The following is a 21,094-nucleotide window of genomic DNA, read 5'->3' on the forward strand; positions in this document are numbered from 1 at the left end:
TTATTAGTATGAATTACTACAACTAAGCACCTTCAGAAACATGGGATGATTTTTAAAAACTGTCACAGTTTATTTTTCTAAAAGGCATTATGATATTTCTGGGATGCTCTGACTATTCAGAATCCTCCTCGTGCTGCTCTCCGTGTGACACTGGTCCATTTCAAAGGAACATGAGGCATCTCTCATGTTTATCAGATACTCATCCTGAATACTGGATACATAACACAGTGAAAGTGAAGCAGCAGCTTCTTTAGGCATTCCTAATTGAACATGTAGCAGGTTTAATGAAGTCTTATTTTTATCTGCTTTCATACATGCACAGGCACAGCAGATTTATATCTGCCTTTTCAGATGAACTCTCTGAGATATCTTGTGGCTTTTCCTCTCATCTCTCTCCAGGGCTGCCAAAAGCCTTTGTCAGGGTTTTGACCTTTTTCGTAAGAACCTTTTCCAGCTTTCACCCAACTTTCATGAATGCTGATGCATGTAGGGCTGGGTGAGGTACAGTTAAGTCCTGGCCAAAATCTAATGGAAATAGCCACAGCTGTCCCAGGACTTAGGCATGAGCTGAACATTTTACCCATTGTGGCAGAGTGGAGTGCCTATTTTGAATGGTGGTTCAAGTAATTTAGCAAAAAAAAAAAAAAAAACAAAAAAAAAAAACAACCAGAAAGTGGCAATAGATTTACTTTAATTCTTTTTGTGATAAAATACTTCACTTTCACTCTGATTTTGGGCCAGATTAATTGGCATTTCCCCTTGCCTTCTACTTTCCAAAGTGGGTCCCTGGTGACAGAGCTTTGGGGTGAGCAGTGAAGGAGATGTTGATACAGTCTCTTCCCAGCAGAGCTGTTTAACTTCAGCCAGGTTCCTCAGTGCCGTCTGAATTCTGATTTCCTGCTCTGGGCCTCTCTTTGGGTCCTTGTTTCAACACTGCTGAGTAACCATGTACTCCTCATCTTGGTTTGTGCCCCTGGTGAGTGTGCGCTGGATCCTGGCAAGGAGCAGTGAGGAGCCAGGGCCTGGTACTCTGCTGAAGTGTTGTTTGGCATCTTCTGACATTTGAAGAGCTGTTCCAGAATGTCTATGGAGAGGATAAAGCAGGAAGAGAAAGGGGCAAAGCCAGGAGCTGTTATGCATGATATGAATTCTCCTACTAGATACCTGCTGCCCTGGGTTCAAGGATGATACCTGACCATGTCGTGTCATCATCTGCCTAACTGGAGACACAATTTTCTGTTCACAGCATCCTAGGAATATGCACTTCTGCCCTTCTGTACTCCAAGACAAGCAGACTTAGTGTCAGAATCTCTTCATTTCCACACTAGCAGTAGGTAAGTCTTTATCCAGAGCTACAAGGTCCAGGAAGGGAATGTTTTGTTGGTGTGCTTTTGGGGGTTTTTCTCAGGTTTTTTCCTGCCATATCGTCATATTTTCTGATCTGCAGTATTTTAAGTTGTTTCAAATTATATATTTTTTAATTTAAGTTACGCTTCTTGGAGTGGTTTTTTTTTTTTTTAAATTGCTGATATTTGGTCTTACGTGTAACAAAACTAACAGAAAAAGTAGGGCTTTCACTATCTGTAATGCTGTGAAAGCTAGTAAAACATTCTCATCCTATTTTTAGCAGAGTGCCCTTTGCTGTCGTGCAGGCCTTGCTCAGAAAGCATTGGAGTCAGTTAGCATGAAGATGATGCCTCTCATCAGTCTTGAGCCTTCTTCTCAGACATTTCCATCCGTGATAGTTTCAGTCAGGTTATATTCATGCTGCAGCATGTCACGGTACAGTTAAATACTTTTTCTTCTACTGATTGCCTGAGTAAAGGTTCATAAAATGTACGGTGGAGATTGAGTAGATTTTTCTTCCTTGAACTATGAGGGGAAGAAATAAAGCATTGTTAATGCCTACAGTGGTCCTTGGAGTAAAGATTCCCTGTCTTGTTGCAGGTTCCTGTGAGTGGTACATCAAAAGATTTAGTGTCAAGGATTTAACCCGAGTGGGCTGCACTCACTCTCCTGCAGGAATTTCAGAATGACTGAACAGACCATGGTGGAGTGCAGAAATATGGATTTTGCCAATGAATCCTGTGGCCTGTAATGGTAAGCAAGCAAGAAGCACGTGTTTCTTATCAGTGGTCCCAGGGAATAAAAGCCTGGAGCAATCTGCTGTGCGCAGCTCAGCACTGCAGTCCGGGTAAAAAGTGCTTCCTCAGTGCTGCTGTGGTGGGTGAGCCCCCAGCCCTGGGGGCTGGATGCGTGCTGAGCAGTGTCACCTTCACCGGGCTGTTAGTGCTGCCTCAGTTTGGGAGGTTCTTCTGGAAGCCTCATGTAGCTGTGGGGCAGTCACTGCAAGCTGTTTTGAGAAGTGACTTTTGCCATATCCTGAAGATTTGCTGTGTCTGTGATATTGGTACAGGTTTGGAACGAACTAGTTCTGCTTTAATACTTGTTAACTGGCCTTAGGATCAGCAAATCCAAAGGATAAAGCTGCTTCAGGAGAACTTAATTTAAGTGTCTGCTTTGTTTTAGCTGTGCCAGGTGAGATACCCACGTTTCCCCCGGTGAGTCAGTGCTTTGCATGGTGCAAGCTTCCAGTGGCCTCTTGGCATTGGGAACAGTTTGACAAGGCTGGCTGTCAAACAAAGCTTTGGAAATGGTAAGATGAAAGATAAGATGAAACAAGAAGAGGGATAGTGATTAGATCTGTGTTCAGATATTTTAGTATCTTAGCAGACAATCAAAACTTAGTGTGGAAACAAAATTCCATGAGGCACGTTGGTTATCACTGGAAAGCTCTCACTGCTTCTGCATGGCTCCCTCTTGGTGATCCAAAACAGCTTACCCAGGCCCTTGTGGATGTTTGGCTCCTGTGGCCCTTTGTCTACATCAATGAAAAATATGTGTACAACTCCTAACAATTTTTTGGTGTGTTGCTATCAAGTGAGACTGAAAACAGAAGATTTCTGAGGTTTTCAGTCCTTTAGCATTGTTTTATTTCAGAATGATTCCACAAAGGACTTTCCTGTAACCTGGTGTTACGTTTTGGAAAACTTTTAGAAAAGAGTTGTGGGGTGTTTGGCAGGTTTGTGTCCTGAGATAGGGTATGACTCTAAAAACAATGCTGTCATCAGAAATGTCTGTCTCTTTGGTGGTGTTTTTAATATTTAACCTCCAAGGGAGGGAACTTCCTAATTGAAAGTGTTAATTTTAGTGTTTTGGCTGTGAAGTACGGATGTGGTGGTGTAACAAATGTTGCATGGTTAGTTTGGGGAACTTTAAAATTTCCTTGTAATGAATAGTATAGAGAAATAACATTTTTAAAACAGGTATTTTATAGGACTTGGTCTTAAAGTACTAGTCATTAAATAAAGGGGGATTGGAATTAATCTGTCTCCTCACCCTCCCCCTTCTTGCTTAAATAGTATAAAGACTTTGCTTTCATAGGGGGCATTTTATACATTAACAAAAATATTTGTGCTGCAACACCACCCTGCAGTGCAGTGCTCCAGGGAGTGATGCACAGTCACATTCTTTCTGTGTTCATCTCTCAGCCTTGGGCTGAGTTTTACTTCCAAAGTGAGATTGCTCAGGGAAGAGTTGAGTAAGCAGAAATTCAGCTAGAAACCACCATGTCTGACAAAATCAACTAAAAAAAAAAAAAAAAAAAAAAAAAGCTTGGCCATGTAAAAATTAGTGACTAGGACAAAAAAAAAAAAATCCAGGAAACCGAAGTTGGTTTTGATATGAGTGCATTGCTTGAATTTCAGCTGCCAGTTTGTATTTCTGTTCACTTCAGTGGGGTGGGGATTTTGTAGGTAGGAGAGAGAGGGGCCTCCTTCTCTGTTTCACTGGTTTTAGATGGACTCCACTGAAATGGGAAGTGATTTCTTATCTTACTCAGGGCAGGTGTTATCTTTTTCCTGCCCTGTCCTGTGCCATATTGTCATTGCACCTGCTCTGTGCAAATACATTATTTACCCTAGAGGTGGGCAAGACTAATTTCTATGTTGAGCTGTTCATTCCCCTTAAATAACTGTGAGGCAGGAAGAAATGAGGGCAATGTGTGATGCCCATTACAATCTCATTCACAGCGATTTTTTAATTTTCTTGTAATTTATTTTACTTTTCCTACATCTGTTGTTATATCTAGTCATAGAAGAGTCCAGTTACACCCTGGTACTTCCATTCTGCTTCTTGACTGCTTTACTGAAATAGATTATCTGAGGCATATTCAAAATATTGTAATACAGGTGACAGAGAATTCATTCTAGGTGTAACTATTTATATTGAGCTTAGAAAACTTGTCAGCCTGAGCAAAGGCTCAGTATTACCTAGAGTGATGCTTTTTTTTTTTTTTTCTTAAAAAACAGATGTTCTGAAAATGTCAGGAGTTTTACTTTCTGTGAAAATCAGGGATATTCTCGTAGAAATTACTGGGGCTTAGAGACACAGAGACTCAGTCCCTATTCCTGTCTTAGCTGAAAATATTTTTCCCCGTGGTGTTGAAGTTTAATGTTCTGTGTTTCAGGTTTTTCTTCTGCAGTTTATATAGCTCAGTATTGCAGGTTTTAGTACTTTCTATAATGGCACAAGCGCTCTGCTTGTGATATAATTACACTGAAATTACTCAGTGAAAAACTATCCTGGCTTCTGAGGACACTGTGTTCGAAGACATGAATTTTAAATAGGTCTGAAAACTGAAAGTGTGAGGGGAATATTGACTTTTGCAGTGGTAAGTTCAATTTTAAATCAGCTAAAATCAGAAAATCTATCTGTAAGATATGACAGGGGGTCAGGAAGTAAAGAAATAATCACACACCTTAGTTTTGAAAGATGCAAAGCACAGCTCAATTCCCTTCTGGTGTGATGTATCTTTTTACACCCCGGAGTTTGCTGCTTATGAAAACCAGTGTTTTAAAAGGACTGCTTCCTCCCCTGCCCTGCTGAGCCAGACCCAGCACTTAATTATAAGGCTTAATAGATTTGTTGGTTGAACCATTACGTGTTTTCACAATAAAAAGTACCTTAGAACAGTAGAAAACTCCCCCGTGTAGTTCAGTTGCATCAGTCTGGTTAAATGGACTCTTTTTTTTTTTCTCTTTTACTGACTTAGCTTGTGAGCTTGTCTTAAATTACCATCCAGTTTTCTGAACCATATTCTGTCACCATTTTCTGTCCTACCTGGATCAGTGACACAGAGATTTCTTTCTGTGGCTGTAATCTTTTTCTTCAAAGCACATCCTGTAATAATAGTGGTATTTAAAAATGAGCAATAAACACCCTCCTCCTGCCCCCAGCTTTTGCAGTGGCTTTCTTGATATTCTTTTCCTTAGGCTGAGGGCCTGTGAGAAGTGATGAGTCACAGTTTAAGAGCTCACTGCTGTGCCTGCTTTCCTACTTGTGGTTTGCTTTTCCTTTCCAAACCCCGGGCCAGCTCCGGCGCTCATCCATTCCTCTGCTACCTGCTGCAATCCCCCAGCCGGGCGGGGAAGTGTCCTGCCAAAACTGGCTTTCTGTGCTGTGTGTTGTGAATGGACTGTGCAGAGAGCCCAGCAGCAGCTTGGTGCAGGTACCTGGTACAGGAGGGGGGCTCTGAATGGGTGAGACCTTCTCCTTTGGCTGGTCAAAGCCAGCTCTTGGTGCTTATGAAACCACAGCCTCTGTTCTTCCGCATCTTCCACTTGTACAAGAGACTGAAAAACTGTTTCCAAATTAAACAACACGTTACGTATTCCTACTTTAAAAAGTATTGGAGAACAAACATTTTGGGAAGAAGCAATCTACTGAAATAAGAATGTGAATTTAAAAGATCAGTTTCAATGCTTTCTTAGCACTATCATTGCTGTGGCTTTCAACATTCAAGGGCAAACCCTAAGTGATGTCGTGTCACTGATGATAGTCAAATGACAGACTACTTTTAATGTAAGTGTAGTTCTGGGTGCTGATGTGTTGAAGTAGGTATGCTCACTTTTTGTGAGAAAATAGAAGGTGAATATAAGTAAGGTTTTTTTTTTTTCTGTATTGCAGAAGGAGCCCCTCAGCAATTTAATGTAATCAAGGAACATGAAATTAAACATGAAAAACTTCAAAATATAAATTAAAAAAGGTTCACCTTTGTAAAGAAACTCACTGCTTAAAATCATTAAGATCATTAAAAACACACCTGTTCTCCACTCAATACTTTTGCATGAGTAGAAGAAGCTAAGGTGGCTGTAGGCTAGCATTTGAAAGCAAAGTCTAAAAGGAAGGAGTGTTGTCTTTAACATGAATGGTATTTCCTGTGGTGTATGTTTGGATTGCTGAAGTTCATTTCCTAGACTGAATTAGTTGTGGAGTCCACTAGACTGGAGATTATTTTTTCTTGAGATTCATAATTAATCCAGGAATCTCCTTCAATTATTCTATTGCATGGCCATAGATTCCTGATTCCCCTTTAATACCTGCTAATGGGTAATTACAGTCAGCAATCATTCTTGTCATGGAAATTGCTAAAGTAATTTCAGGGACACTGTTGTTGTTTGTGTGAAACAAAAGATGGAATGGAAATCAAAACTGTACTGTCTGTCTGGTGCTGTAGTAGTTAAAAATGAAGAAAGTGGTTCTGCTCGCTTTTAAACAGAAGTTATTGAGAGGAATAAGGCAATTTATATTGATTCATTTGGTTCTTGCTATTAGGGTTTGTTTTAATATTTCAGACACTGCTCTTTGGTAACCAGGCAGCTCTGGGTGATCAAGTCTTGAGTCCTTGGCAAATGAACAACTAAGAGAAAAAATACTTTATAAATTATCCAGGTGGTTACTGAGGGTGTGTTCACTTGTGAATATATCAGGAGCTTTGAAATTAAAACCAGAACCAGAACATACTTGGATTCTCTTTGGAAAGGCTTTAACTTGGTCAGGAGCTGCTGTGAATAATTCTCCCAAGAGAGGGGGAAGAGGATGTGACTACTGTCTGTCCCTCCTGGTGTGTGAGTGAGAGGCTGGGCAGGAGGGTGCAGGTTTTCCAGGCCCACTCCCCTGCCTGTGACTGAGCTAGCACCCGGAAACTGCTCATGCTCTGCAGATGCAGAGAGTAAAGGAGGCCTCCCCAAGAGCTGCTTTGTTGTTTCCAGTCCGACTTCTGTATCGGATAGCGCATCATTCTTTCTGTTGCTCCACCATGCATTGCTCAGGGGAGCCTGCTCTCTGTGCCAGAGCTCCAGAGAGCTCCCTGGGATGAGTGACTTTGTGCTCTGCTCTCTCCACATCTTGGATGCTCTCCCCTTTTTCCCTTCCCCATCTGCCCTCACACTGCTCCATGCAGACAGTTTCTGGGGAGGAAGGGGCTGAAATTACCCCGTGCATCAACACTGCCGGGCTGGTGTGAGTTTCTTTAAAACACTTGGCCTCCACAGGCTCTGACAGGCCGTAGCTATTCTGCAGCTGTTGAGTCCAGGCAAGGTCTTAAGAAAACGTGGTGGATTGGCAAAAGGCATGGTGGACAGTTTCAACTAGCCTGGAAGAGCAAAAGAGCTTCAGTCCAAGCCTGGTAAAGTAATTAAATATTTGCTTTCATATTTTTTGTGACAAAATTCTATTGATGTGTCAGTAGGAGACTGGAGAGTTTAGCAGAGCTTGAAAACTCTCATCTACGGGGAGGAAAGCACAGAGCAATACTCAGATTTGTGGGAGATAGGAGTGTTGTCTTTTTTGCTGGCAGGTGAAAGGTGGCTCTGCTTTTGTCAGGTCTTGCCCAGTACTGAACCTAGAAGAGGTTCTGGTGATGAACCTGAGCACACCCTTGTTCCCACTAGCTTGAAACACAGTGGGTTTGGAAGGTAATAGGTGTCTTGATTCATGTTCTGGAAGGTATTCTGTTGTCCAGGTTTTATACCTCTCACATGTCCAGTGTTCTTACATATTCACTGGATAAATTCTTCATGTTAATTAGCTTTCAAATGGCCATGAAACTCACACAGATTTGTCTAAATCATATTAGTGTGTTTGGTGGCAGTTCCCATAGGTTCTCAGTGCAGTTTCTAACCCGCACTACCGAGGTTGTTTCCTTAAATATCCTGATCTGGGTGACAATTCCTTCTCCTTTTCATCCAAACACAATGAAGGCTTTTAAGGAAATGAGGCTTTTTCTCGATAAGCTGATGATCAGAGCTCCATGGCTTTATGGCAACAGCTCAGATCCTGTCCCCACTTGGCTCAGTGTGTTTGCCCCTGGTGCTTCTGGGAGTGTTCCTTGGTTTTTGTGGCCTGTTGCTGTCTCAGGGTTACACCTCTCTTGGTGTGTCATAACAACAAACCTTCAAGAAACGATGACCAAAAAGAGTGAAAGTGGTGCTGTGGTGCACAGTGGTCACAGGATCCTTAAACATCTAAACAGGAGCATGTTGAGTTGATCCTTCTTCCAGTGTGTGGTATCATCCATGACAGAATCTTTTTCTCTCTCTCAAATCTACCTTCTGCATTTCCAGAAGGCTGTTGGAAAAAATTCAAAGGAGGAAAGACACAAAATGTGGGGACTTTTAAATTGGGAGGTGGTAGTGGCAGTGGAACATGGGATGCAAATTGAAACTAATTTGGAGTTGAATTATTCATCTCAAAGTAGCATTTATGCGATGCATTATGGTTTCTTGGTAAATCAGTAAAGCACTGTTGGGGAGATTCTTTACCTACAAGAGTTTTGAGGAGAAAATTGTATGACCCAGGGGTCATTCATAATTACTTGCGGTGCATATCTCTGAAGATCAGCCAGGAAGAAACAAATCAATGAGATAGCTATCTCTTTTTATTAAAATGGGTTAGACTATTGAAAAGACATGTCTCTTCAATTTGATGTCCTGTAAAACTCTTCGGTAATATTCAGAGAGAGTTCCAAGCTGACCCTGCACCCATTTTTTCATTTTTTGAGTATCAGATAACTGAACCACAGCCACACAGTACAATCCTGTAGAACAGACATTGTCCTTGGTACTGTTTTTTCATTGACACAGTCAGAAGAAGTTACAGAAAGCAAGCTGTGAAGTGATTTTTCTGGATTTTAATATTAAGTAGCCCAGGATAATATGAAGTATTACTATTAATATTAAGTAAACAGGATAATTTATTCCACATAATTGTGAATGTATTCTGGCTTAGCAATCAATAATTATTTTTTGAAGATGGATTCTGCTAATTGGAAAAATAAAGTTCCCCCTCAAAATACCTCTATATCATAAAAATCACCATCAAAATCATATTTCTGCAAGTATATTAAAGAAGATCTTCATCGTTTTTGTTCTGAAATACACTTTGAGAAGGAACTGGGATGGCAAGCCTGTCGTCTCTTTCACATAGTCGTTCACATCAGGCAGAGTGAGTTCCTGCACCCCAGCCCCGTGGTTAAGGAATTCCTCAGGCTGTTTCATGAGCTTCTGCCTCTCTGCTGCATCAGAGGCCAAACCTCCCCACTGTCTGGAGTGTGTTGTCTTTGTTACTGAAAGACAAATTCAGATTGAAATACTTGCCCCCGTGCACATCTTCTGAGAGTTTCTTTTTCAGGAAAAAAATGGCTTACACCCAAGTGCAGTTACCTTTGACTTCTGGAAAATGCAGTAAAACATCATGCAAATGTTTCAATTTCTTCTTCATCTCTCCTTTAAGTGTCAGCAGTTTCTGAGATTCACACTTCTTTCAAGACCTTTATTCTGCACATGAAAATGGTATGAGTACCACAGTAATTTTTGTAAGTGAAAAATGGGAGGACTTTAATTATGGTGAAAAGCTCAGTAATAACCACTACAGATGAGACATTAAGTACACCATTAACTATAAAAGGGAAAGATTCAATTCTATTTGCTCGTTATACATGAATACATATTAATATGTTAATATATATGTCAGTTTATTCTATTACTGAATAAGAGTGATGCAATATGGTCTTTTTTGTGATTAATCCAAGTTTGTGTTATACTCTGAGAAAGAAATTCTAGTTTCTCATTTTGCAAAAGTACACTTTTTGGGGGGAAAGCGGTCTCACTGTTGACATATCTATTTTTGTCTGCTTGCTCATTAATAATTGGATAGCACGTTAGTGTCTGGCTCTATTTACCAGAGATGGAATTGCTCAGTATGGTTTCTGAAACTTTTCCTTGCTCTTAGTGTGAAAGCAGTCTGAATTGTGCAGTGTGCAGTTAAGCATTTGGTGTTTGAAAGTAACTGGCTGGGGTTTGGCTTTTCTGAGGAAAAAAAAACAAGTGGGTTTTAGTGGGTTCTTTCTCCCTGGAGCAGTGGCCTTGGGCACCATGGTGACGGCAGTCAAGTGGCAGAGACGCTGTGGTCCTGTTAGCAAGTTTTAATAAGACTCATGAAATCCTGTTTTTCAGCCTTCCCTCCATCACATCCCCGTACTTCTTTTTTATGGCTCTTAGCACTGAATAAACTATATTCGTGAACCTATGTGAAAAACACTGGTCATTAGAAATTAACAATACAATTTCTTCCTTAAAGTTCATTGTTAGCAGAACACATGTATTGCCTTGGAAACAGTATTACTTAGAGTGGAATGAAACATACAGAACTAGATGCTAAGTATCTTTAAAAAAAAAAAGTTTAATGAATTTTGGCTTGGACAGCTGTATTCTTTTCTCATTTTTCTATGCCTTAAAGTGTGAAATGAATAAAAGAGGATTTCTCAATTTTTAAGATGCATGTTTTGAGAAAGAATGCAAAGTGTATTGTGATTAAAGATTATGTATACACACACACACAGATGCACACAACTTCCAAAGAGTTGTGAGCACTCAGTTACACAGCACGCTCACGGGAGCTGTGTCATTTGCTCAAAAGGAGAAAAAGCCCATGCAGTACGTTTGTACATGAAAACGTTTGAGTTGCCAGAGCAAGGTGAGCACAGCAGCCCTCGGTGAGCACCACTGCCCACACACGAGGCTCCTGGGCTCCCACCCACCAGCAGCACACAGCTTTTGCTCACTGGTCAGAGCATGCAGGTAGAAAGTTCAAGGAAAGTTTAAGGAATCAGCTGTTTTTATTCCCTCTCCCTTGGGGAACATTGTGTATGATTAACTATGAATTTACTAATCCTGTCTCTCTGCAGGATTCATCCCAGGAAGTGAGATTCGAGCTCATGGAAAGGAGTTAGAGACTTGCAAAGTAATAATTAAAAACCCCCTCATGACAAAAACACCTATCGGCACCGATGCGAGCTGATCTGGAGCTTCATGCTTAGACCTGATGATGAATTGCCTGTGGTTTTGGGGAGGCTGACTCTTGCTTTTGATTGCATTGGAAATCTGAAGTTAATGCTCATGAGAAGTAAAATCAGAGGACGTGAGTTACTCGGTGTGCCTGAAGATCACAGGGGCAGCAGCGAAACAACAAAACTTCTCTTTGAAGCGGTGGCTTCAGCTGTGTCATTGTGTGCACTGGGAACTGAGCGAAATAGCAGCCAGCCTGGGAGAAGATGCCAGCTAAAGGGAAATACTTCTTCAACGAGAGCGATGACTGCAGGATATCGGACCCGCTCTACGAGAAGTACCGCTACACCAGCCAGCAGCATCCCCTCCTGCTGCTGCTGCTCTTCATTGCAATCCTCTTCTGGACGACTCTAATTATTATCTTTTTTGTTACTGCTGTGAGTAAACTTCTTTTGTGTGTGTTCAATGCTTTCAGAGGTGATAAGGAGCCGCCCTGACGGCACACTAAACATTTTTGGCTATATAGTATTTTGAGCCGCGCGGTATCAAAGTTGCAGTGCTGAAAGATATCAAGTACCTGTGCATGTAATGCTGTGTATGTTTTTGAAAGGATGGGAAAAGAGGACACGGCTGTCAGGCACATGCACAGATACTTTAAGGATTGCTTTTCCTTTCTATATATTAGGAACAAATCCTAAGCTATACTGAATGGTAGCTATGATAGTAAGTACTAAAAGGGAAGGAACAAGAACATGAGTTAAAATGCCCTGCATTTCTCATATGTTTTTAAGAGTAATCTAAGAAATATAAAGTATTATGGTGACTTGTTGGTTTTTCATCAGGTTATTCCTGAGGTGATTTTTTTCTTAAAAGATTTGTAGATGTGAATTTCCTTTTTTTCCCCCTCTCTCTCTCTCTCTTTTTTTTTTTTAACACAACAGGAATCTCCCAGTACAATGGCTGATCAGTGGAATATTTAGTTAGCAAAGAGTGGTGATCCTATAGGCATAGAAAAGATGCAGCTGAAAGATTTTTTTTTTTTTTGTTATGCAGTGTAATTTGATTTTCTGTAATGAAATTTGGTGTTGTACAAGCCCAGCTGACAGCTGGTAAGAAGAGGAGCTGATTTAAAGGTGGTAAGGGTAGTAAAGCAAAAAGGTAGTAAAGTAGCCGTAATAATCCTTCATTGCCTTTTCACAGTGCTTTACAAACACTGTGCTTCATGATGAAGGGTCTTCAAGTCTCTCCTTAGCAGCAAATCAGATCTTAACAGTTGTACTTTTATCCCTTTTACCTTTTATTTTTTAGGAAGGGAAAAAAGCAGCAACGCTGTTTTTTAACAATTTATCTTCTGTAAAACTTAGAGCACTGTTGCACTCCTCTTTAGCAAAGTTTGAACTCTAAATATATTTCTTTGGGTACATCTGCGTTATAGATACAGTATAGTTAGAACTTAATGATTTGGGGATTGCCTTTTAAGCTAGTTTGGAAAATAATAATGGTGGAACTGGGGTAGAATGAGTATCTATAATAGTACTTATTGTATTATTTCTGTATGTGTGAATATCAGAAAGTGTTCGTGCTGCCTCAGCTAATCTACTTAAAAACCCAGGTAAACTTATTTCAAGGGTATCCAAGCTGTTTCCAGGGCAGTATGGATGCGTTTTTCATTTTTCCAGAGGGGACATTTGGGCCAGCTGTAATCTTTGTTGTGCATTTGCAGGAAGCGCATTCCCACCTTGCCTTCATCGTGGCGGTGTGCGCTGCCCTGGCCGTGTTTGCAGTCATGTACCTGCTGCTGTGCATGGAATCCCTGTTCCGCAGGTGGCTCACCTTCTTTGGAGTCATGATCTGGATCTGCTTCCTCACCGTGGGATATGTCTCCCTTTTCGAAAAAGGAAGTGATTATCAGCTGTGGGAACAGGTACGTGTGTTGCGTTCATTCGGGTGCTTGCACAGAACTGGCTGTGGATGTGTCTGTATGAATGTGTTTGTGTGCTTTAGTCTTTCAGAAGGTTGTAACTCCATAATAACTCCTCTGGGTTAACTTTTAAAAATTGGCTTTACTGATTTATTGCAGTAATTTTTAGTTGGTATTCTATGTTATAGCGAAAATACATTTCAGCGAAAAAACCAGGATAATTGCATAAACCTATGTGGGAATCGCATCTTTAAATTGTAATTGAATTGGATTTTTGTTTAGGATTCTTACCAAATTTTAATTACCGGGAATCCATGTGTGAGTAACTTTTTTGTTAATAATACTTGCTTTGTTAATTTATTTGGGTCAAAGAGGTGTTCAAGAAATGTATGAAGGACTCCAGAGCTGGGTGTGCCCTAGGGAGCAGGTTTTTAAGTCACTGGGAGAGGTGAAGTGAACAATAAGGATTAATGACACATCCTGGCATTGCTGGGTGTGGCTAAACTTCATTGCTTGCTATCTCTGATCAGAAGATGGGTGATTTCATGAAGCCAAAAATATCATAATTTGTAGGAAACTCCTCCTAAGATCTAATAATGCAAGCAGAAGAGTTTTAATTAAATAAAAATGACTTTTAATCTTGTTTTATGAACTCTGCCCCTTCCCTTCTTTATTTGAATAAAGAAAGATATAAATTATCAGTTAAACAACCAAAATCTGATTTGCCTTATGGCCTGGATCCAGCACTGTATATTTAAAGTTGCTGTTCAGTATTTTTTAACTTAAGGAAGTGCCTATTACCTTAGGAACCACCCTCCCTCCCCCCAAAAAAATTTTTTCTTAACTATAAATGCAAATATGTAACAAAGCAAGATTTGGTTTTGCTGTTTTCAGTGCTGCAAGCCAGTGTGGTGTCGTCATGTGGTCATAATTCATTCATATTGATTTTAAGTCTAAAATGTAAGGACGCCCTACTCTGAAAAGTGAATAGATTTATTTCAGATTTTCTCCTCAAGTTATGAATTTATCACTAATTAAAGCTACTGTTTAAATGCAGGTATGGCCTTTGCTTGTCCATCCTTTGCTTGTTCTTATAAAACCATCACACAGCATTCGCAACATTGTGTGACGGGGGTTGCAAATACGGAAGAAAAATATGTTTTTACTTCAGCTAAAATAGTAAGATGTACACAGAAAAATATTTTCATTGAATTAAAACTTTTATTTGCCTGTTTTTCTGATTATTGTTGTGCCGGTCAAACTATCTATTCTGGGAAAATATTTAAGGGCAGACTGGACCTTGAGACTTCCTCGAAGGAAGCTTTTTTTCTGGAATGGCACAAGTTGAGTTGCTGTGGTGAGATGGAGCTGAGCCAGGAATGCTGCAATATATTCCTCTGATCAGGGTTGTTAGTTTCCATATATATATAAGCTAACATTTGTAACAGGTCTATAAATACGGATTTAAGTTTTACAGACCTTCCCACTGATCTGGAGCAGTTTAGTTCTGCATTTTGTAAAACCTGTGGAGCTAAATATGTGGTTAGTGGTAATAAAGGTTATCCTCTTGTGGGAGGACCAGGAAGTATTGGTTGGATTTTTGGTTTTTATCAAACACGAAGCAAACGTACACACGTGACTGGGTGATGTTAAAATTAGAAAAATAGTTTCTAGCAGGTGAGAAATCTGGTTCCATTCGGTATTGCTACCCTTGCAACACACTGTCCCTGATGTGTGAGTACAAAGTGTATCCAAAGTGCATCTCCAGCTGTAAAGGATAGGTTCAGGATAAAGGGCAAGGAAAAGTGAAAAAATTATAGGTGATATGTCATGTTAACCCGTCTTGTCTATGAACCTATAGCTGTTAATCCCTCAGAACTCTTAGAACTACCACCGCCCTTATGGTTTTGACTGTGTTTTGAAATGTCAATATCCAATTGTTCAGCCTGAAACCGATCAAAGATCCTACTACTTTGCTCCTATTTCTGTAGGGATTTTGGGATTCACCCAATAACATGTATGTGTGATTCTTTTTTATTTTTCCTTTTTCTTTCCAAAGGTGCCATTCTTTCTCTTCATAATCTTCACAGTTTATACCATGCTGCCCTTTGGGATGAGAGGTGCTGTCATAATTAGTGTTGTTTCTGCTCTCTCCCATATTATTGTTCTAAGCACTGTGGTAAGTGTGACTTCTCAAGAAAACAAGGAATCCTTTCTATTTCAGGTAAGCGAATAACTTGGTTACACAATGAAATACCCTAGTCGTGTTACCCTTTGCTTTTGGCATAACTGTTCTGTTTAGAAAAGTTCCAGACTTCCACATTGATGTTTCAAGTTCGTGGATTTGGAGCTTGGGCCCAAAAACCCTTGGGCTTTTTTGTAAAACTGCAATTTTTTAAATCTATAGTGCATTTTGTTTTTCTGATGGAAGTGGAAAAAAGCAAGGTTGTTATATTCACTTTGAAACTAAGTTGTTAAAAACATGCCTAGCTTAGTCACTGTCACTCTAACCAATCTGTGCTCTTTCAGGTGGGTCTACCCACCTTCACCCGGCACTGCCCACAGGGTGGATCAAAAGGGCCACTGCTGCCCTGGGGTGTCAGCAGAGCCTGGCAGTGCCTCTCGCTGCGTTCAGGGCTCCCACCACTCCTCAGCAGGGTGTGTTCCAAGGAGCACCCCAGCTCATTCCATGCAGGCGTGGGCCAGACTCCACACAGTGTGCCGATGCAGGAGTTTGTGCACTGCTTTTCCACAACTCAAACACTGCTGCCCGCGAATCAATGTTAAATGATATCACAGGATTTTCTGTTTCATTATTCTGCCTGAGAATGTGAAAGTTAGGTTATAGCTGCCAGGTCCAACCTGGGTAATAGCAACAAGGGTTTGTTATGGGATGGGGTAAGAGGAAATGAGACATGGTCCGGGATTGATTGGTTTTCATGGTACTAATATGTGTGTTAGTGAAGTATCAATGACTGCCCTGCAGTAGGTAAATATTTTTCTTCTTGTGCAGCTCCTTGCCAATGCTGTAATTTTCCTTTGTGGCAACTTCATGGGTGCATTTCACAAACGCCAGATGCAGGTTGCTTCTTGGGATTTGTACAGATACACCTTAAAGTGCATTCAGGTCCGAATGAAACTGAAGATTGAAAAGAGGCAACAAGTGAGTGAGCTAGTTCATGTTATGGATTGCTTGTTTTCATTTCCAAAGTCTGTATAAATTCGTAAGGTTCGTGACTAATCCATGTCGGAAGGCTTGGGCCAATCTTTGAGATACCCACCTAGAGTCAAAAATAAAAGTTGTGCCATCTGTAACAAAAGAAGGAAGTTAATGGGAGGAAGCTGTTTTCTGGGGCTTGTCTACGTGAAAATCACAATATTTGTAACAGCAGTGTAATTGCCAGTCAATTTAGTTCCTTTTTTCCTAGAATAAAATGTTCCTGGGACTGGCCTAAGGTAACTTAAGAGGACATACCCTTAATGCCCTGAAATTACTTGCAAGGTAATTTTAGCAGTTAGTTTTATGCTTCCCTTGGTCACCTTTTTTGCATTGAATTCAAAAATATTATTTGTTCTTATATTTTATTGTCTCATAAACTGTCTTTCCTTCGCTAAAAGGAGAAAATTGGATGCGAAGGGAGAAAGAAAATCAAATACTAGACTAACATATTCAACTCCATAAACTCCAGTGGTATTCAAAGAATAGGCAAGGAACATGAATTTCCTACTGAGGAAGGATTGTAGAGAGATGCTGAAGCTGGGGCACCTTTCCTGGTGTCAGTAGGGTTAAGAAGCGCTCTACAAGGCTCTACCAGTTATTAGATAAAAAGAAGGGGCTGAATAGTGACTGACCTGATCAAACTGGAAAGAAGAAAAGTCCACACTGCTGGTGCGATGTGTACTCTGATGCTAATCTTGTGAGATGAGATGACAAATCTGCATGAAAGCCCTGGGAGAATTTCCCCCCGCAGCTGCCAGGGAAGCCTCTGATCACCTTACTCAGGCCGTGTGCTGTCATTTCCTGGGCAATGTGCTCACTTCCACGGGTGTTCAGGACTTTGGTTTGGGGATAGGTTTTTTTAAATGGTTGCTTGTTTGAAGTGGAGATGTGCTTAAGCCTATGGAGGGCTTTCTTTTCATCCATGTAGCAATTTGTCAGGCAATTCTGAGTATCCTTTCTGCCACCCACTTTTACTCTGCGCAAAAGATGTGAGAACTGCAGCTCAGGGTTCCTGATTGCTTCCTTGAAAACTGTTTGCTGTGTCAGCCACCCAATGGCCCTGTCGTATTCCCTGGGATTATTCGGCTGTCAGTTTAAATTCTTTCCCGGGGTTGGCTCTCCTCGTACCAAAACAGTCGCTGAGGGAAAGGAGGTGTTGCTATTTCTGGGGTCAGTCTCAAACGGAACTGCTGCCTATACCTTGTGTAGGCGAGTACTTGATGCTCAAGGAGTGTCTCTTCCACTGTGGTCCCGGGGTATTTCTTCTCGGGGGCATGCACTTGTTAAATAACCCTGGCAGCTCACTGGCTGGAAATTCTGGAAAAGGGGACAAGGACTTGGTCCCAGGGGAAAGCATTTAGCATTTTACTTGGCTGCACAATGTGTTAATCCTGCTGTTGATATTGTCTGAAAACGTTCCTGCTTGTAGCTGCTCCACACAACATTTCCTCTTCCATCTCTGCGGTGGGAGAGCCTTTCCTCACTCAAAGTATTCTCTTTTTTGTCATCTTCTTCTGCCCAGCAGCTTACCAGGGCCTTCTTTGAAGAACGGGCTTTTGAGTGAGAGCCGGTGTAAAACGGAGCCCTGAGTAGCCAAACAATGGAAGTCGGTTTGGAGGAGTTTGTTTCTCGTTCTGTTCAAAAGATTTCATTTCAGTGGCACTGCTTCAGTTTAGCTACAGCAGCACGTAGCTGATACTTCTGTATCTGTTGCTGCTTTTCCAGCATTTGAGAATTTACAAATATTTCTAATACTGAAGAGATTGTTAGGTACAAAACATAAGCTTTTACAGAAGCTTTATCAGACAATGCCAACGTAACACTGACATTAGTGGACAAAAGAAAATGTAATTTATCCAGAAAATGTACTACTAAATACTGACATTCCTGTGTGTGTGTGTTTCACGGCTACAAAGGGATGTCCCACCTAGGCAACAAGGAACAGAAGAAGAAATAAGCAACATAACTGTGAAATCAATAATTTGGAGAACAGCAACGTAAAAATATCTTCTGGAAAACCTGACATGCATCACTAAAAAGTTATTTGAATAAAGGCTGTTTTGTTTTGTTTTGTTTTGTTTTTAATACCTTCTTGCAGTCAGTAGAGATCTGCAGTTTCAAACTTGCTGTGGTAATAATTTTGCATATTTATTTCTCCCCTCCCCCCCCCCCCCCCGGCCCCGCTTTTTAGGAAAATTTGCTTTTATCCATCCTGCCTGCTCATATCTCTATGGAAATGAAGCTGGCAATCATTGAGCGACTGAAGGAAACTAATGACAACAGGCAAATGCATGACAACAACTTCCACAGCCTATATGTAAAAAGGCACCAAAATGTTAGGTAAGTGGAAACCCTAGAAATAATTGTATTACTATAAACTTCTGATTCTTATCAGTACATATGGTCCAGTGAAGTTAAAATCCGAAGGCAGACTTGCAGGCTGAAGTGAGCTGCTTTCCTGTTACGGGAAGATGATGTGTGTTGAACTGGTGTGCTGTCTTTTAAGTCAGGGGAGATACTTGAACGCTTTTTGCTGGAGTTGTTTCCCAAAGAGGAGAGAGCTGTTTTCTGTTAAATGCATTTCAAAAGTTATGCTGGCTGTGGAATTGATGTATCATCGTCTTTCACTTTTCCTGTTTTTTCCTTTTGCTCTTGTCTAGCATTCTTTATGCAGACATCGTAGGATTCACTCGCCTTGCCAGTGATTGCTCTCCTAAGGAACTCGTGGTGATGCTGAATGAACTCTTTGGAAAGTTTGATCAGATTGCAAAGGTAGGTTTACAGTTCGTGCTGCAGGATAAAGGCTTTTGGAAAAAGAAATCTTTTTGCCCAACAGGAGCCAGCTGGGTGTTAGGCCTGAAGTCAGGAAGACTGCTTTTGCTTTAAAGTTAACTGGCAAAATCACATTAAAAGAAAATGTAAAACAAAACCGGGAAACTTAACAAGTTGCTGCTGTAGTTCCAGTTCTTGGGTGTGGAGGTTGATCTGTCTGATGTAGGAAATCATCTGATGGTGATAAGTGAAATGCAGCAGGGCTCTAGGAGGGTCTGTGCAAACTCCACTGAGAGCTTTGCTGTGTTCAGCTCGAAGGTTTGTTTGACTCCACAAATGGAGAACTCCCAGACACACATTTATATTCAGAGGCATCAGGCAAAGAGTTCTTTAGCTCAGGAGTGAGATAAAGAAAGCTTCCTGTTATTAATGGATGCTTACAAAGAAGTGTAAGAATGGGGAATAGTTTAAAATGGTTCCTATTAAGACAGACCCTCAACACTGACCCTTCAGCCTGGCAGGAATTGTTACCACTTCCAGGTGCTGCTTGAGGTTAATCTTTTGCAGCTGTAATCACTAACTCAGGTTTTTATTTCTCACATTGCAGGGGCTCTATCACCTACGTGTTTGTGTGTTGCGTTCATGAAATCCTAAAAATTTGTCAGAAAAAGTTGGAAAACTCTAAAATTATTAATGTAGCAGAGGAGGGAAATTTCTATAATTAAACCCTTGTGGATATCATTGAATAAATTCTTAAATGCGCTACTGATTAAAACCTGACTAAGATGCCAGTAACATTTTTGACTAAACGACCTGGCTAATCTTTGCATTTATCTGAATATAGTTGCTGTTAAGTGTTTATGTACTGAGAAATCGAAGTTTTTCTATATCTATTGCAACTGTATTGATGTGAAGCAGCTATAAAGGCAGAGTAAGTTATGTCATCTTAGTTGCCAAATGGCAAAATTTCTTTTAATGCTGAAGTAGAAGCTGAGGTTAAACACATTTGGTCAGGTTTTAGAACTGTTTTGCAGATACAAAAATAGAAAAAATTCTAGATTTTGAGTGATGCATTTTAATTTCTCACTGCTGTCTGCAAATTGCACTCTAATGTCTGGATTTAGTGAGTCAAGGTCTTTTGCAACTCTGTGGTTGAGCTGTGAGAAGAGGTTCCTGCTTTTTGTGCTATTTCTGTTCTGCCAGAGAGTATTCTGTCATCTTTTCCATAATGTACAAATGTTGCAAGCTCCAATTTACCTAATAAAAATTGATGGGTAAGCTGGACACTGAGCTGGATGCTGAAGTGCAGCAGCTCTAAACCAGGGCCGGGTTTCCCTGCTGATCCCTCTGAGCTTGTCATTTGTGGCACTGCTCAGAACCCACTGGGATGGATAAAGATGTGGAGAATGATGGATGTTCCCTAAAGGCTTTAAGTGATGAGGGAGAACAGCTCATCTTGGGAAATTGCCACACATTTGGGCTGATTTTGGAGTTGATTTAGGAACTGTGTTCCCACAGCAGGTAGGGTCGAAGAGCTGGAGGTATTGGTTGGCCCAAATTAAGTCATCTCTGCTTGTCAAACACCACACAGCCTTGCAGAATTAGCCCTGGCTTGCTTGCAGCCTTTGTAGTTAAAATTATTCAGTAAGGTGTTAACAAAAGACAGTATCAGAGGCTTTTTTCTCTCTCCTGCCAGTCACTGGCAGCAGTATCCTCTGTTGCACAGTTAGGATATTTTTTTATTATTATTTTTTTGCTGCCATTTAGTACTGTGGGCTTTTTATTAGCAATAGCAAGCTGTAGTGTGTGCCAGCTTCCTCTTCAGTCACGTTTAAAATAACAAAAAATTCTCCATTTTGCATCTGCACAGCTATCAGGTTGGGCATCTGAATTTCTAAGTTTTCCCTCACTGCTGGAAGGTTTTATGACACCTCACACTATTATTTATGAAGCTGTCATGTAAAAATAGAGGGAAAACTGCCTATAATTCAGATG

The 21,094-nt window shown here is 40.7% G+C and overlaps 1 protein-coding gene across 1 annotated transcript in view; it reads left to right on the forward strand.

The window, feature by feature from the left end:
* ADCY7 (adenylate cyclase 7) overlaps positions 1-21,094 on the forward strand; it is a 58,991-nt gene that overhangs the window by 16,042 nt on the left and 21,855 nt on the right. The window contains exons 3-10 of the mRNA XM_066194237.1: positions 1,247-1,334; positions 1,948-2,100; positions 11,087-11,623; positions 12,910-13,110; positions 15,167-15,331; positions 16,121-16,270; positions 18,519-18,667; positions 18,988-19,099. Coding sequence (XP_066050334.1) covers positions 11,453-11,623; positions 12,910-13,110; positions 15,167-15,331; positions 16,121-16,270; positions 18,519-18,667; positions 18,988-19,099 — 948 coding nt within the window. The 5' untranslated portion in view covers positions 1,247-1,334; positions 1,948-2,100; positions 11,087-11,452. The remainder of the gene's footprint in view (positions 1-1,246; positions 1,335-1,947; positions 2,101-11,086; positions 11,624-12,909; positions 13,111-15,166; positions 15,332-16,120; positions 16,271-18,518; positions 18,668-18,987; positions 19,100-21,094) is intronic.

Source organism: Chamaea fasciata, unplaced genomic scaffold (assembly GCF_029207755.1).
Source record: "Chamaea fasciata isolate MVZ Bird 193981 ecotype frontalis unplaced genomic scaffold, bChaFas1.0.hap1 SCAF_12, whole genome shotgun sequence".
In the NCBI taxonomy this organism is placed as follows: domain Eukaryota; kingdom Metazoa; phylum Chordata; class Aves; order Passeriformes; family Sylviidae; genus Chamaea; species Chamaea fasciata.